At 40.3% G+C, this 15474-nt stretch overlaps 1 protein-coding gene across 1 annotated transcript; it reads right to left on the bottom strand.

Annotated features, from left to right (window-relative positions):
- Window positions 1-1659: 1659 nt before the first annotated feature.
- On the bottom strand, window positions 1660-8201 carry LOC147459803 (uncharacterized). Its single transcript, XM_086511633.1, has 6 exons — window positions 7749-8201; window positions 4079-4734; window positions 3427-3745; window positions 2521-2990; window positions 2344-2410; window positions 1660-2164 (listed from the first exon to the last, which is right to left on the bottom strand). The coding sequence occupies exons 1-6, from the start codon at window positions 8199-8201 to the stop codon at window positions 1991-1993; spliced, it is 2139 nt and encodes a 712-aa protein (XP_086367759.1). The 3' UTR covers window positions 1660-1990.
- Window positions 8202-15474: the final 7273 nt, after the last annotated feature.

Raw genomic sequence — 15474 nt, 5'->3', positions numbered from 1 at the left:
TGCCTATGATGTGTACAATTGTCAATTTTACGCTTGTCAATTTTGCAAACAATGCGTCTTGTGGGTGACTATTTTGGGTCTATTATCTACCCTTGCACTTTTTTTAAAAAGTGAATCAAGTACAATATGGTTGATGTGGCAAAGCATTCAATGCCCCGTCACCAAAAAAAAATTCTCTCGGACGTCGCTATAACCGTCGCTATTTATGGCTCTGTAACGTCGCTATGAGCGTCGCTATAGACTTCTATCTAAACGTTGCTATGAACGTCTCTATATAGCGACGCTTATAACGACGCATATAGCGACGCTCTCGTAACGACGGTTTTAGCGACGCCGAAGGTTATTAAAACCCAGTGTATTTTCGTCGCCAACAGCGTCACAAGAGCACACAACCTCTTGTAGTGTTGGTTTTCACATTTGAAAGTCACACTACGAGCGTCACTAATATTAAGTAGCTCTTGTATTGTCAAAAATGTGTGAGCCATCAACCACCCATCGTATACAACTATTAGAAAGAAGATATGGATTCTCATTATGAGAAAGGAGAGGGTGAGTACAAAAGGAAGTAGGCTATTAAAAAGAGACTTAACTAGAGTATTTTTGGATTACCTCACAAAATAAAATCGTTCTACTAAAACCATCCTAGAAGTGCTTATTGAAAATTTCATAACAAACAACTTTTATGTTCATGTTTTTCATAAGCACCGGCTTCTTACTCTACAAGGTAAAGGAGGTTCATAAGAAGGTTAGAGTCATAGGCTAAAGCACCCCGGCTCCTCTTCTTTCTTTTCTTTTTTTTTTTTCTTTTTTTTTTTTTATAACCGAGAAAAGAAAGAGGAATAGGATAGGCTAGAATGTAAGAAATAGCCGCTTTAGTTTAAAAGCCAACTTAATGTATGGACCCAAGCAAAATTACACCCAACCCTACTAATTATTATAAACTCTTCCTCTCCCTTAAATCTCATAAATCACCTTACTTTACAGTTTTTGTTTTGTCAAGAACTAATTTCAAAGTGAGAGTACATAATGATTACTTTCCCTTGAAGCGCATAGTTTTGATTAGCCACTCATTCTTGGTCAAATAGTGACATACCTTGGAGCCTTAGAGTAGTAGAATAGCCTAGTTATATATCACAAGAAGTTTTGGACAAATTCTCACAATATTTCCAACACTGTGACTTATCTAAACATCATGAGCTTTTGTGAGGGAGGCGTTGCATACCTAGCTAGGTATGCGGTGCCTCTCGAGCAGAAGCTCATGATGTTATGCATTGCATGAAAAACATTGAGAAAGACTCCGTTTTTCTACAGGAGAAAATTTCTAAATCTTCTTGTGATATGCACATGGCTTTGATCAAATATGATCTATGATCGATCTATCTTCGAAACGATTGCAATACAAATAATGAACTCAATGAGAAACCATAACCATATGTGTATGCAGTAATTATATGTTAAAACAATACCATATATGAGAGAGAGAGAGAGAGAGAGAAGATTTTTTGACGCCTATGTGAGGCTAATTAGCACATGCCTCATGATGTTCTCTCTCCTTGCAATCGTTAGAGAAATTAGCTTATTCCCAAGACTAATCGGCCCAGTTCTGCGCCATGAATCCCATCAAATGCCTGACGCATATAATCTTGTAAGAAGCATATAAGAGATGGCCATAAGTGCTGCTGGTACTAAAATGCCTATTAAGAATATAAGCAGACAGAGAATATGGAACAAACAAGAAGAGCCTTTGAGCAGTATATCACAGTTAAGGCGGTTCATTAAATGTTGCCACTGAATTTGGATCCTTTATGCGAGTCGATGGTACTGCCTCAGCAGCAATGTTTATAATTATGATCCCTTGCACCCGCAGTGATTATGCTGTATCTAGATCAATTGATGTACTGCGAACGTGTTTACATAACTACTGAATGTGATTAGCCCTGCAGGCTAATAAACCAAAGGCTAGTCACTAGTGTTAGCTCATTGTGCCAGATTATGACCCATCACGGATCAGGCTCTTGTACAATATTGCACTCATGCAAGTCCGTATATTGTTGTCCACACTAAGTTCCTCTCCTGCAGACGTCGTTGATGCAGCGCTGCTAAGTTGCGGCATGTTGGAATTTTGTGTCTTCTCAGAAAGCTCATGGAGACCATCTGGAGTCAGCTGCATCAAACAATCAGAATTAAGAGTTATCAGCAGAGATCATTTGATGCGACAGGGAAGTAATTACCTGCTGGAAACTTTCTCCGATCTTTATTAAGCTTGTGCCAGAAAGGTGTGCTTACAATCTAGTGCCACTATGCTTGATGTACTTCCCTAGAGATTTATGACAAATTAAGTACCTTGTATTTGTACGGATCTCTTCTCCCGCCTCCCCCAATTCTTCCAAGCTTTCGCTGATCTAGCAGTCTGTGGGGATGTCAACAGTGGTTTCATAAGAAGCACGCGCGCGCGCACACACACACACACACACAAGCTTTATTCTCCACGCATCATATTCTCAATGATTAAACACTCACAGCCTCAAGGCTTTGCTCGTATCTGGATTGTTCCCTAAAGCATGGCGGATGAGCTTCTCTCGAACAGTATCTTTTCCTACAAAGTCCAGCACTTGCTTGGCACAACGCTGCACCCTTGTCTGCCTTCCGATAGTTTTTGCTTTCCTTATAACCCTCCGTGTGGATGCACATTTAGCAGCTCGATCCGCCGTGTAAAAGGCAGGCGGGGCGGGGACAGCTCCAGTTTTGACGCCCTTGAAACTCTGCAATGGTGATCGTCTTATGTAGCAACTGAATGGCGCATCTTTTGCTTTGGCTAAGTTCAGGGCGCTGCCATTGTGGAAGTTTTCGGCAGCTTGCTTGGCAGACAAATAATTAGTACTGTTTTGTCTCCAGTAAGAATCAATTAACGTGAGCGGCGAAAAGGTTTCTGTTGTGTAGTGATGGCGCCGAATCTGCTTTCTTGGCGATCGCCGCCTTTTGGCCTTCAGCTGTTTATTCATTCCAACAGAAGAGATCAACTCATTCAGTAGTCTCAACAGAAGAGATCAACCTGGCCTACGCCCAGAGATATTCAGATAAGATGATACACGCAAAAATTCTTCGCAGGTGCTAAGCTTTTCTGCTTCAATAGAATGTGGCAGACCTCCATCAATGCATTCAATCTGCGTAGGATTTCTGGAACCTGTTTCTTATATCACCTTGTCTAGATCTATTGCCTGAGGACATATCAATGAATAATGCGAACGGGAGGGTCGCACGCAAGGGAGGGTCGCACACAAAGCAGTTTCTAAACTTTAGGACTTGAAAAAGGATCCAAAACAGACTGCACGAAAGCAGCGAGTACAAGAATTTGTCGAGAATATAATACTACACTTAAGATTACCTCGCAAGCAATAAAGGCCAATTGGTCCAACTTAAGATTACCTCGCAAGCAATAAAGGCCAATTGGTCCAACTTGCTGGTTAACTCCCTCCTATGCCAGCTGATTCTGTCCGTCCAATCAAGATCTGACTCGCCTGACTCACTACTCCTCATGACCGATCCTATTTGTTCGGTTGAAACCTCTGCAACCGAGCAGCTTGCCGCGTCTATGCTATTTGGGCTTGACTTTTGGACTGTATTGACTTCGTTGCTGCACCAGCTGCTGCATTTTTGCACGGCGGGCTCCGGTCGGGAGCTGGACGCTGATTCAGGCCCCCATGTGCAAAACCTGCGCCTCTTTGACCGGGATTTTTTAATCCCGCTGCAAAAGAAGGGCATCCTCAATTAGACGGTCGTTTGTGGTGATCGACCGTGATTGAGCAGCATCAGCTATATATGGTTAGAAGATGAAGTTCATATTTTGCATTTAAGAGAAATTTCTCTGCGTGAAGCTGTGAAAGCTGCATTGAGCGATGAGCAGTATTTGCAATAAAAGTCTTCGCATTTCAGCACCGATTTTCATTAAACAGCTGACTACATCCAGCGAGAACGAAACTTTGCAAATACTAATTTTAAAACGTTAGCACCAGCTCAGGCAATTCGTTGCATGCAATACATCATGATTTCTGATGCAACATGGAATTCGAAGACTTACTGCCACGATCCCATGGGGAGACCGAAACCAAAGGGAGCCTCTAATGGCGCACAATCGACACTGATGGACGAGCATTGTTGAGAGGCTTGATCAGCTGGTTTAGATGATCGATGCATCTTCTGGGGATTAAGTATGCGCAGGCGAACTCTGGTCGATGCAGCGGCCTTGGAGTCAGTCGAGGCAAGGCCAGATGAAGCTGGCGCTGATGTGATGCTCTCCGAGACCTCCCCAACTGACTGGAAATTGTGAGGATGTAACTTTTGGAGTAGATCGTTACTTGAAGGAGCAGTTATGCTCTGCGGGCAGCAGCTACCTGCTGCTGGGGCAGAAGAGAAGAAGAAAGTAGAAGGGGCCATGGACGAACTTGGTTCAAAGCTGATGGTGGAATTGGTGAGTACCGGTGCATCTTGATGAGCACCACCAGTGTAGGCGCCTGCGAGCCAGACAGAATTGGAAACAGAGAAATGGAGAAAAACATTGGCGTGGGTAGGGTGCAAGGGCACTGTGCTGGGCGCCATGGATGGCGTTGCAAACGGGAGAGAGAAAGGAAAGGGCGGATGGTGATGACGATCAGCGGGAGAAGGCGCTGAAAGAGGGCGCTCCATGCAATGGGGCTGGTGCATTTCTGCGCCTGGCGGATCGTTTTTTCGCTCCTTCTACCAATTTTCAAATCCGGACTTCAATCAAATATATGTAGTCCGCTCCATTGCTCTTTGATGTCCGACATAAACTTCTACTAGAGAGAGAGAGAGAGAGAGAGAGAGAGAGAGAGAGAAGAAATTTTAACTTAGATGACGGAAGAGTCTTGAACTCAAGACCTGTTACTCACTTGGGGAAAAGAGGAAACAGGATAACCAATCTACCACACTTGAAAGGTGGACAAACATGCCCAGACACACACGGCCGGTAGAGAAATTCTAACGTAGTAAAAGTAACCCCATATGATGAGTCATGGACTTTCATAGTCCAAAATCGAGTGAGCATAAATTGTAAGGTGTCTCCACAAGAAGATTTAGAAATTTTCTCGTGTAGGAAAATGGAGTCTTTTCCAGTGTTTTTCATACAGTGAATAACATCATGAGCTTCTGCTCGAGAGGCACCGCATACCTAACTAGGTACGATTGGGGGCAAGGGACCATCGGCGCCCTCCCACGGGGCCGGTGGTCCCTTGCCCCCAATCGTACCTAGTTAGGTCTGCAGCGCCTCCCTCACAGAAGCTCATGATGTTGAGGCACTTGAAAAATACCCTAGTGCAGATGCCCCCTGTCATGCTTCTTGGTCTTGAATCAAAGCCTAATGGAAGATGCCCTTGATCTCTCTCCTCCAAACAAACCATAACTTAAGCAGACTAAAAGCACTTTGCTTCAAAAACTTAAAAAAAATTACACGGTTCTATGCATGCTTGTGTACCATTGTCCCCTTATCGCATCCAACAAGCATAAGAAGTTTTGGACAAATTCTCACAATAATTCCCACATTGTGACTTCCCTCAACATCATGAGCTTCTGTGAGGGAGGCATTGCATACCTAGCTAGGTATGATTGGGAGTAGGGGACCGCCGACCCGGTGGAGGGGCCGGTGGTCCCTTGTCCCCAATCGTACCTAGCCATGTATGCGGTGCCTCCCGAGCATAAGCTCATGATGTTATTCATTATATGAAAAACACTCGAAAAGACTGCATTTTCCTACAAAATTTCTAAATCTTCTTGTGAAGTAAGGTGTGAAATTGTGCCATATGTGTGGTGTTGGAGGATGGGTCTTTGAGCACAACCGCACTAAAACTTACAAGCACACCATAATACATGTATGCTAAAAACCCACTCAAGGAAATTTCTTGAGTCCACCAAATATGTCCCTCTAATTTTAAACCCATTAGTTTTAACACGAATCTCTGGAGATGCCGGCATGCCTTCGAGGAAGAAAAACGGTGAGCATGGCATGTGTGGAGAGAGAGAGAGAGAGAGAGAGAGAGAGATGACGTGTGGAGAGAAAGGCGATTTTTTGTAGTTCGCGAGACAGACAGCTGAGGAAACCCGGATCAGAGAGGAGCCAGCAGTTGAGCGAGAGGCATGGCGGCGGAACGCAGGCGAAGTGCACGGGTTGAGAATGAAGCGAGGCCAGGCAGATCTCTCTCTCTCTCTCTCTCTCTCTCTCTCTCTCTCTCTCTCTATATATATATATATATATATATATATATATATATATATATATATCATACGCACAGCGTTGTGTTCCTCTCGGTTGCAGGTGAAGCTATTGGAGGCATCAAGATTTGACATGCGGAAAATAGAGAGCTACTGTTGGTCTAGGGTTTGAGCAACAGGAAGTTTCTCTCTCTATCTGCAGGGCAGTCGAGCGACAGGAGAATGTGTGTGATCGCAGAAGGAGTCAGGGGAAAGCAGAAGCATAGATGGAATCAAGGGGCAGTAGAGGCGACTAGGCATGCGGAGATGGTGCCTCGTGGGCAGGGTCTTTTCATCCTGACTGAAGGGAGCGAGTAGCTCCGCGCACAAACTGCACCAAAGGGGGAGGCCTTACTTTCTCCAAAGTGTGAGACAGAATCTGCTCGCCTAATTAATTAATAAAATTAATTAATTATGTGAACAAGGCTTGAAGGACACTAAGTTTCCATAAAATGGTGCTTCCATCCCATGCCTTATGGTAGGATTTGTTGAAATCACTCTTTGTGGGAGAAAGCTTTACGTTTACAAAGTTTAAAGAAAATTGTATTTTTGAGAGTATTCGAAAGAATTAAGACCCTGTAGTTTGACTAAAAAATGTTGGGCAGCATACATTAGGCAAGCGAGCAAATGTCGAACAAGACATTTTGGTCAAGGGACATTAGGCAAGCGAGCAAATGTCGAACAAGACATTTTGGTCAAGGGAGCAAACACAAGTAAAACTTTTAAAAGGCAAGTGATGGCAGTGTTGACAGACTATGGGGGGTGGTACTGGATGCATTCCATAGCTAGGAGCAGGTGTAGCACAGAAATGAGAAAGAGAGTTAGAGAGAGAGAGAGAGAGAGAGAGACTCGACACAGCAGCAAGTAAAAATCACGCTATTGTTGATTGATGTTTGTGTAAAAATAACTTTACATATATAGCTTTTCCTTGCCATGCAAAACTCAACTCTAATTGAGCTTGCCTGCATGCGATAAACAGTGTTCCCACGAGTTAGACACCTCTTGGGCTTGGAAACCCAACAATCCCCCCCCAAGCCCAAACTAGATAGACCCTCTCATGATACCTCGAGTTTTTGGTATACTCGTCAACTGTGAGTTTTAGGTTCTCTCACAACCATAACCTGGTGCTATGATAATAGAACCCCCCCCCCCCCCCCGAACAGATAGGGTGTAGGTCAAAAATTTATCTACCAATAGATGGAGTTTTTGGTTCACTGCCAAACCTTGGGTTTAGGTGTAAGTAGTAACCTCATAAGAAGTGGTAAAAACAGGCTGAGAACTGAGAAAAAATGGGGAGGTCTTACCGTTTATGGATGGCAATGTGTATACCCCGTATGATTTTTTTATTTTTTTATTATGGCAATATTTGACAATTTATAGGCTAAAATACGGCTTTGAATGAAAATTGTATGATGGCTTTGACAATAAACAAAAGAGGACAAATTTATGACACTAAACGGGCAAAAATACTTTGTGAAATTTTGTACCGCAATCTCGAAGCAGATCTCCATGTGTTGCATCTGTTGATATGCCGGGTGCTTGAAGAAAATAATTGAAATAGCTTGCACTAGCTGTCTTTTCAGATGAGTCTTGATTGTGGATTTTCCCTTTTGCTGTCCTTCTTTAACCACTGGCACCTTGTTGGACTTCTCCTTCTTATTGGGTGTGTTTGTAGGAGCACCATTTGCTACAGCCACTGTCAAGGTCTTCTGGCGCTTGGCATTTTGTAAAGTTTCTGGTTTTGTATCACTTGCACGCTTCTTGTCCGCATGTTTATTCGCAGCAGGGTTAGGTTTGCCATCAACCGACGTCTCACTTGACTTGGCTGATTTTCCTTTAGCCATAGCTTTGTGCCTCCTGCCCCCAAGATGGTGGTTCAATGTCTTGATGTTCCACACAACCCACATGTTGGCTTTGAAGGTGAGAAGCACCGCTTGCATGGGGGGCATTCAAGAGAATAATGGGCGGACAGGTATGAATTCTAATGCATAAAACACACAAACAGCGAGCAGACAGTCAACGACGATGGAGAATTGTTGTGCAATAGGCCTAAAAGGCGGAATTTGCAGGAGCTATAGTGTCGAGAAGTTCTGCTCAAGCCAGGGCGAACTGGTTGATGGCTTTTTTTCTTGGTTTGCTACAGGTCGGTGCGCTGCTTCCTCCCTCTGTAAGTGGTTGCTCCCGCAAAGCGTCTCAAGCACAAGCCCTCGAGGCTCTGATACCAAGTGTTGAGAGACTATGGGGGGTGGTACCGAATGCATTCCATAGCTAGGAGCAGGTGCAGCAGAGAAAAGAGAGAGAGAGAGAGAGAGAGAGAGAGAGAGAGAGAGAGAGACTCGACATAGCAGCAAGTAAAAATCACGCTATTGTTGATTGATGTTTGTGTAAAAATAACCTTACATATATAGCTTTTCCTTGCCATGTAAAACTCAACTCTAATTGAGCCTTCTTGCATGCGTAAACAGTGTTCCCACGAGTTAGACACCTCTTGGGCATGGAAACCCAACAGGCAGGTCAATAGTAAGGAGTACCTAGGAGCAATGTGGGTGAGGGACTTTGGGTGAGGGAGGGCAAGTTGCTTTAGTTGGTGAGGGAAAGGGATTGCGGGTTGACATAGAGACATGATGTGGGTCCAAGGCGAGTGGAAGGAGCTAAGGTGAGGATACTCCAACCCCTGATGTGGATTTCACATGGAGGCAAGTATAGTGGGTAGGCGGTGTGGTGTAGGAGGAGGGGGTTTGGAGCAAGTGCACGATGCTATGTGAGGGTAGGATATAGGTACAATTGTGCATTTGGCTTTGTGAGGGTGGGCTAAAGTCAGAGTTGCATAATTTTGCTCTACTCATGGTTGTAGATTGATGTAGCTTTTAGAATAGAAAAATCACAAAGTGTAAAACTTACAATATAGATTAACAATCTCAAAGTGTAAAGTCACAAAGTGTAAAACTTATTATATAGATTAACAATCTTAATAGCTAAAATGATCTCAGAGCTAACCTACTCATGATCATATAGACCATAGCTAATTAATCCACACCAATTTCCCGCACAATGATTGCAAAAGAACCAGCTCTTGAATCTCAGGGCTAGAAAAAAACATTTTCCCTAACCAAAGAAAATAAGGGCAAACTTGAAACTCTCCCGGTTTTCAGGTCAAAATTTGAAGCTTTTGCTGGTAATTACATTAAAACTTGTGAAAATTTCCCGGTTTTCTTCAAGGCAATCTCAAAATCTAACCGGGATTTTAGGATTTCATCCAATTAAAGTACACAGGACCCTGGGTTTTTTTCTAACACTGCTCTTGATCCATGATTGGATATATCTACAAACACTACAATGAATGGAGGTATATACATATTGAAGTATATATGTAATTTATATACCAATAATATAAGTGTGCACTAACGTTGGGCCCCTCCAAGAAAGATAGTTACAAACTTCAAGGACTCTAGGAGGAAAACGTGTGGCATCTTAAAAATAATATAACCCCCAAAACATTGAGGATGTTTGGCAAGAACTGATGTGTCTCTTAGGAAATGCTAAAAGACTGAAATTACTTAAACACTCTTGTCTCTGGTACGATTCCATACTTTTGTAACAACATCATACTTAGAGTACATTGGAGCCAACCATTTTATCTAAATTTGTGCTTCATCAAATGATAAAGATTCTTCCTCATCGTGCATACTGCAGACAACCAAAGCACAACGAGGCATACTAAGAGCGTGAAGAAGTAGGCTAGACAAAGTAGTGATACTAAGTGCGTGAAGAAGTAGACTAGATAAAGGTGCACCTATATACTTTCACACAAAGTCTGCACCACCATTTTGGCATACCTTTAACTTTGTCAATTTTAGTCCTATCCTAATCAATTACACCTTATACATCTGCATCAAAAATTGGATGATTGGTTCACTTAAAACATGTGTATGTTTTACACTCGTTTTACACATGCCTCATTAGGAGTTATGTTCACCCTCCCCTTCCACAATTAAGCAAACGCATCATATGCATTTTGTGAGCTCACATCTGTGTCTTTGGTACATGCTAACAAAGATTGAGGTGCATCTTCCACAAAAACACATGTGACTAATCAAGGTATGCATTGTTCTCAAATGATGCAACCTACAATCTTTGCTTTTCATACTATATCCAAGAAAATTACATTTCACAAACTTATCATCCAATTTATTTCCATGTGGTTCAAGCATCAAAGGCTAAAGCATAAGCTAAACAATTAAAAACACACAAGTGATGAATAGATAGCTTCTTGTCATGCCAAGTCTCATATGATGTAAATGCTTTACCTAGACACTTATTTTGTACATATCCATCACACATGATAGCCTCAAGCCAAAATGCATGTGATAAAGCTTGGTTTTTTATTGTACGTTCTGTCATCTCCATAAGTGATATGTTTTTTCTTCCAACAATGCGATTTGTTTATTTTTTTTTATGGGGTGGGGTTGGGGCACTCGCGTTGGTGTTTTCTCCATGACCTGCCAAAAATGCATTGTGCTTTTTAGACATATACTCCCCCCTCAATCAAAGCGGAGGGTGTCCGTTGTACTACTAATACATTTTTAGCTATAATCAAAGAATGCTTGAAGCGTATAAACACTTTGTGCTTTGCATTAAGCGGATATACCTATGCATGTTTACGATAATCATCACTAATCACAAAGTAAAAATGACTCCCAAAAGACGGAGTATGCATCTCACCACAAACATCATTATGGACAAGTTGCAATATGTGAGTAGCTTACACGAAACCATTGAAAACTTATAATTCTACATTTTGTCCAAAATATAGCCTTTGCATACATCTCTCAATGGTATGTCAAGAGGGGGCATTAAAGCAACAATATGAGATTTCTACAAATGAAGCAAACTTGCAAAATTTAAATGAACAAAATATGCATGCCAAGTTAAAACATCCTTTGAATACAAAGCATCACATATTATAAACTCTTCCAAACATTTCTTTGTAAGCATTGACCTTATATAACCCACGAAACAAAGTGCTAGATGCCACAATAATATCACCAAAATTGAAATCATGCAAATACATATATCATTCACAAACTTGACTACAAACCAAATTTTATAGGTACATGTATATCGATCAAAAGGATCAACAAGTATGAAAGAACTTCCACATGTACTAGTATACACAATCTTTCCAAGTCCCTCGACTACAATCTTTCCAACTCCCTTAACTAGATAAGAGGCGTTTTTAGCACACATGCATGATAGTATTTTCATAATAGAAAATCTCAATAGAAGTGATCAAATCACGATGAGACATAATGTGCTTGATTGCACCAGTGTCAAAGAACAACATATGATAAATAAATCCTATAATACATGCATCACGAACAAATGGGTCATATTGGCATTGTGCACTAAAAGCCCATTCTGCATCCTGCATAACATTTGTCAAAGTCTACATTTGAAGAAGCATCTTCAATGGCTACATTTTTCTCTTTTGTGTGAGTCCTTTTAGCCTTACTTTTAAGACATTTTTGTTTAAGACATTTTTGTTTGAAGAAGAAGCAATTTTTGGGGTAGGCCTACTTCTTTAAGAAGCATTAGAGGTAGAAACAATGGCATTTATATTTTGCTACGCAGCCACCACAAATCATGTTCAATAACACTTTACTTAACCCTTTTTTATTATGTTGGGCCTCTTGAATTAATATAGAGACAAGATCATCAAACTTCGCATCATCATGTTTATTCTTTGCCACAAGTCTCGATAGGATTGAACAAATGCAGCAACTTGGTTGATCAGTCATAAGGATGTGTCTATAAACCAATATAGGAGTTTGACTTCCTGTCTACTAATAATGATACACAACTACCTTATGGTTAAATGCTAAAACACATCTTTGGATTTGTGGAGCATCCGAAGAGTGAAATCTATAGAGAAAATATTGTATCTTGAAAAGGGGTATATCAGATGAAGCATACTTATCTGAGCCATTCCCTAAACATCTCATTGAGCCCTTTGAATGGACTCACATTTTGGCAATGATGGACACATGTGTGTGTTGGTGAATGATGTCTACAAAATTTTGTGACAAAGAGGGTTATGAAATCATTCTAATACAAGTATCTACAAAAAAGGATAAAAATAGTGAGTCTAATGGTGATATCAATGAAAATTCCAAAAATGTGAAGATTTATGTATTAAGAATACAAGACAAAATCTTCATTTGTGATTTGACTAAAAAAGAATTAAAGCAAGAAATAATTTGCATACTAAACATTTTGACAAAATTGACAAAAAAGACCTTGTCAAAATCTATTTCATGCTATTTTTAAAACCTTTGGTAAAAGATATAGACTTATACTTATGCTTACCATCACTTGATGCGATCTTCAACTTGTAGACCCAATTACATGGTAAAGTATTCTTCCCTTATTCCAAAGATGCTAAGTTCCAAGTTATATTCCTCAACAAAAGAATCCATTTTTTATTTCCTAGCACTCTCCCACTTAAGTTGTCATACCCCAACATAGCTTCATCATAGCGAGAGGACTCTCTACAATCAACATTATAGAGCGTAAGATCAACACTCCATTCAAGCAACCTAGAAATTCAAGTTAACCTCCTCAATTACTTGACAAGTGCCACAGCTTTGTGCATGATGAAAGCTACTAAAAGCATCACGTTGCACACATTCTTGACCCTCTAGTGCATGGACAACCTATCCTCAAAAATTATAAAAGAAAGTGGCACAACATCCTACAAAGTAACTTCCTCATCTTGAACTCTTTATAAGAGATTTTGTGCATTTTTGTCTCATCAAAGGTGACATTAGAGCTCTTGATAATGTTATGCGAGAGAAATCTAGAAGCGATACCTTGTCTCAAATTTCTTTTATCCAAGTAATATTGGAGTCTCTTTTATGACTTTGGTTCAACATTTTTTTTATTGTTTTTGGGCAATGTCTTGGGCATCTTCCACCATATCTGCATTTTTCTCTAGCTCAACCAAAGGCTCTCAAGAACTAATCATATGCAGGTTTATGTTCGCTTTGGATTTTCTAGAAAGCCACCATCTAGTGCCTTCATTGATTATTTATGCAATTATATAAACTGCAATGTCATAGCTGCAACCCAAAAACTATATAGCAAAACACAAGAGAACACACCATGAATTCTTTGGCAATCCATTCTCTTAGCATTTCCATGTTAAGTAGTTACATGAGGATCAGTAAGATCTTTCTTAGTGTCAATCATATCACAAAAATGTTTAAATTCATTAGAGGCATATTCTCCACCATTATTAGTCCATAAGCACTAGATATTCTTGCTTGATTAATCTGAACGTATGGTAACCTCATGGAAAGCTCATGGTATGCATGCATTGACTCATTGTAGCTCACAAGGCAAGAAGAAGCTTGAGAAATTGGTGTATTTTTATGTCTGTGTCTTCTTCTTATTAAGTCCCTAGGTGTTGTTGCTTACTTTTTTACCTTCATAAACAGTGCATCCCATAAGGTCTAGAATTATCCATTAAAGCATAAAGATGATGCATTTTTCATCATTCAAAGAAGAAACTTTATAACAAGGTATGTTTTATCTTAGCTGCAATAGTACTCTACCTTCATTCTCACAATACTTGCATAGTCATGATAGTATACATTCTTCCTCTTTGCTCCAACAACCTCTCTCTCTTCTATGTTGTGCCTTACATGGATGCTCTTATCATTATTATATATGGTAATGTACGATAAAGTTGTGCATTTACTATGTTTTCTAAACGCTATTTTTACTTGATGTAGTTGGATATGTAGTTACTATTAAATCATTGCTTGCTATGTGGATAATATCAATGTGTTTGCTTTACAAAAATGCGAGCTAGGGTACCTATGTAAGTGGTCAACTTGATTATCCGTTCTTGAATTATACGACAGTCTCACAAAAGTTCACTTGGAAAAGGGAAGGATGATCTAAAATCAGATTTATTACTTAAAACCTAGGAAGCTATTTTTGAATGCACATCATGACGTCAACAACATGAGCACAAAAGCATCAATGCATAAATAGCAAAGGATAGCATTGTGAAAAGAAAAGATGGGGTCGAGCAAGCAAGTGTCTCCCTCGTGTCTCTATTGGACATAAATTACTCAAAGACCTCCCGATTCCAACACATGCTAAAGTTCTTAACAACATTATCTCTAGGGATGACGACTATTTGGAGATTTCCATTGTTTTTACGTCAAGAGCCTACACAAATAATAATTTTTATTTAAGAGGTCTACCTCCCCCATTTGAGTAGCTTAGCTCCAGAAACAAATGACAAGGTGTCTAGACCCTTGAATTCAAATTCCCTTAGGAGCATGGGTTGAGTGGGGCTAGACTTTATGCATATGGGCCATATTATCATGGTTTGGTACAATCAATTGCATGCTTGCCATTTTTGCATGATTGGGCCTATGCAACATATGAATGTATAGTAGCATGCATATGTTGGCTATTCAAATAGTGGTTAACTGAGTATATGCAATTTTTTAGAACATGATTGCATTTGGACTTTTCACATAGCACACATGCAGCGTTATTCCACGGAGTTAACAACCTACACCAAAGGGCCATAGTGGTTTTGGATGTTTCAAACGAATACAACATGAGAGCATTTCTCTTAATAAAGTGACATTTGCATCTGTCCTCAAAGCACGTGCCCTAGGGTTTCACCAAGAGATTTTCTATAGCACATGTGCTCAAGGGTATTCAAAACCCTCTTCACACATCCCCTTTTTTTTATAGAGAGTGATGGTAGAGAACCTTTGAAAGGATGAAGAAGGCTTACGTAAAATGTCTTATGAATTCAAGATTCAAGGAGAGCTAATAGAAAGAATTAATTTTAATTTTAAAAAAACCATAATATCATGGTGCTAGCTTGACAAGAGGATTGGTCTCTTTGCTCTTAAGATGTCTCTTTTCAATGCATAGCATCACCGAATCTCCCTTTTTGAATTCCATGGGTTGTCTCTTTTTATTTGCTTGATGTATGACGGTTGTGCTTTGTGAATTTCTTGTTTTGCTTGCTCCAAGATTTTGGTGTATTGTTGAGCAATTTTATCAGCATGTGGTACTTCATGAGAAATGCGGGATAAAGCAGTAGGCAATGAGTACCCAGATACAATTTGAAATGGTGATTTTTTCATGGATGAATGAGGAGTGTTATTGTATGCAAATTGA

The sequence above is a fragment of the Adiantum capillus-veneris genome, chromosome 4 (assembly GCF_014529385.1).
Source record: "Adiantum capillus-veneris isolate H3 chromosome 4, ASM1452938v2, whole genome shotgun sequence".
Lineage (NCBI taxonomy): Eukaryota > Viridiplantae > Streptophyta > Polypodiopsida > Polypodiales > Pteridaceae > Adiantum > Adiantum capillus-veneris.
This window is presented reverse-complemented; position numbering and strand designations above follow the sequence as displayed.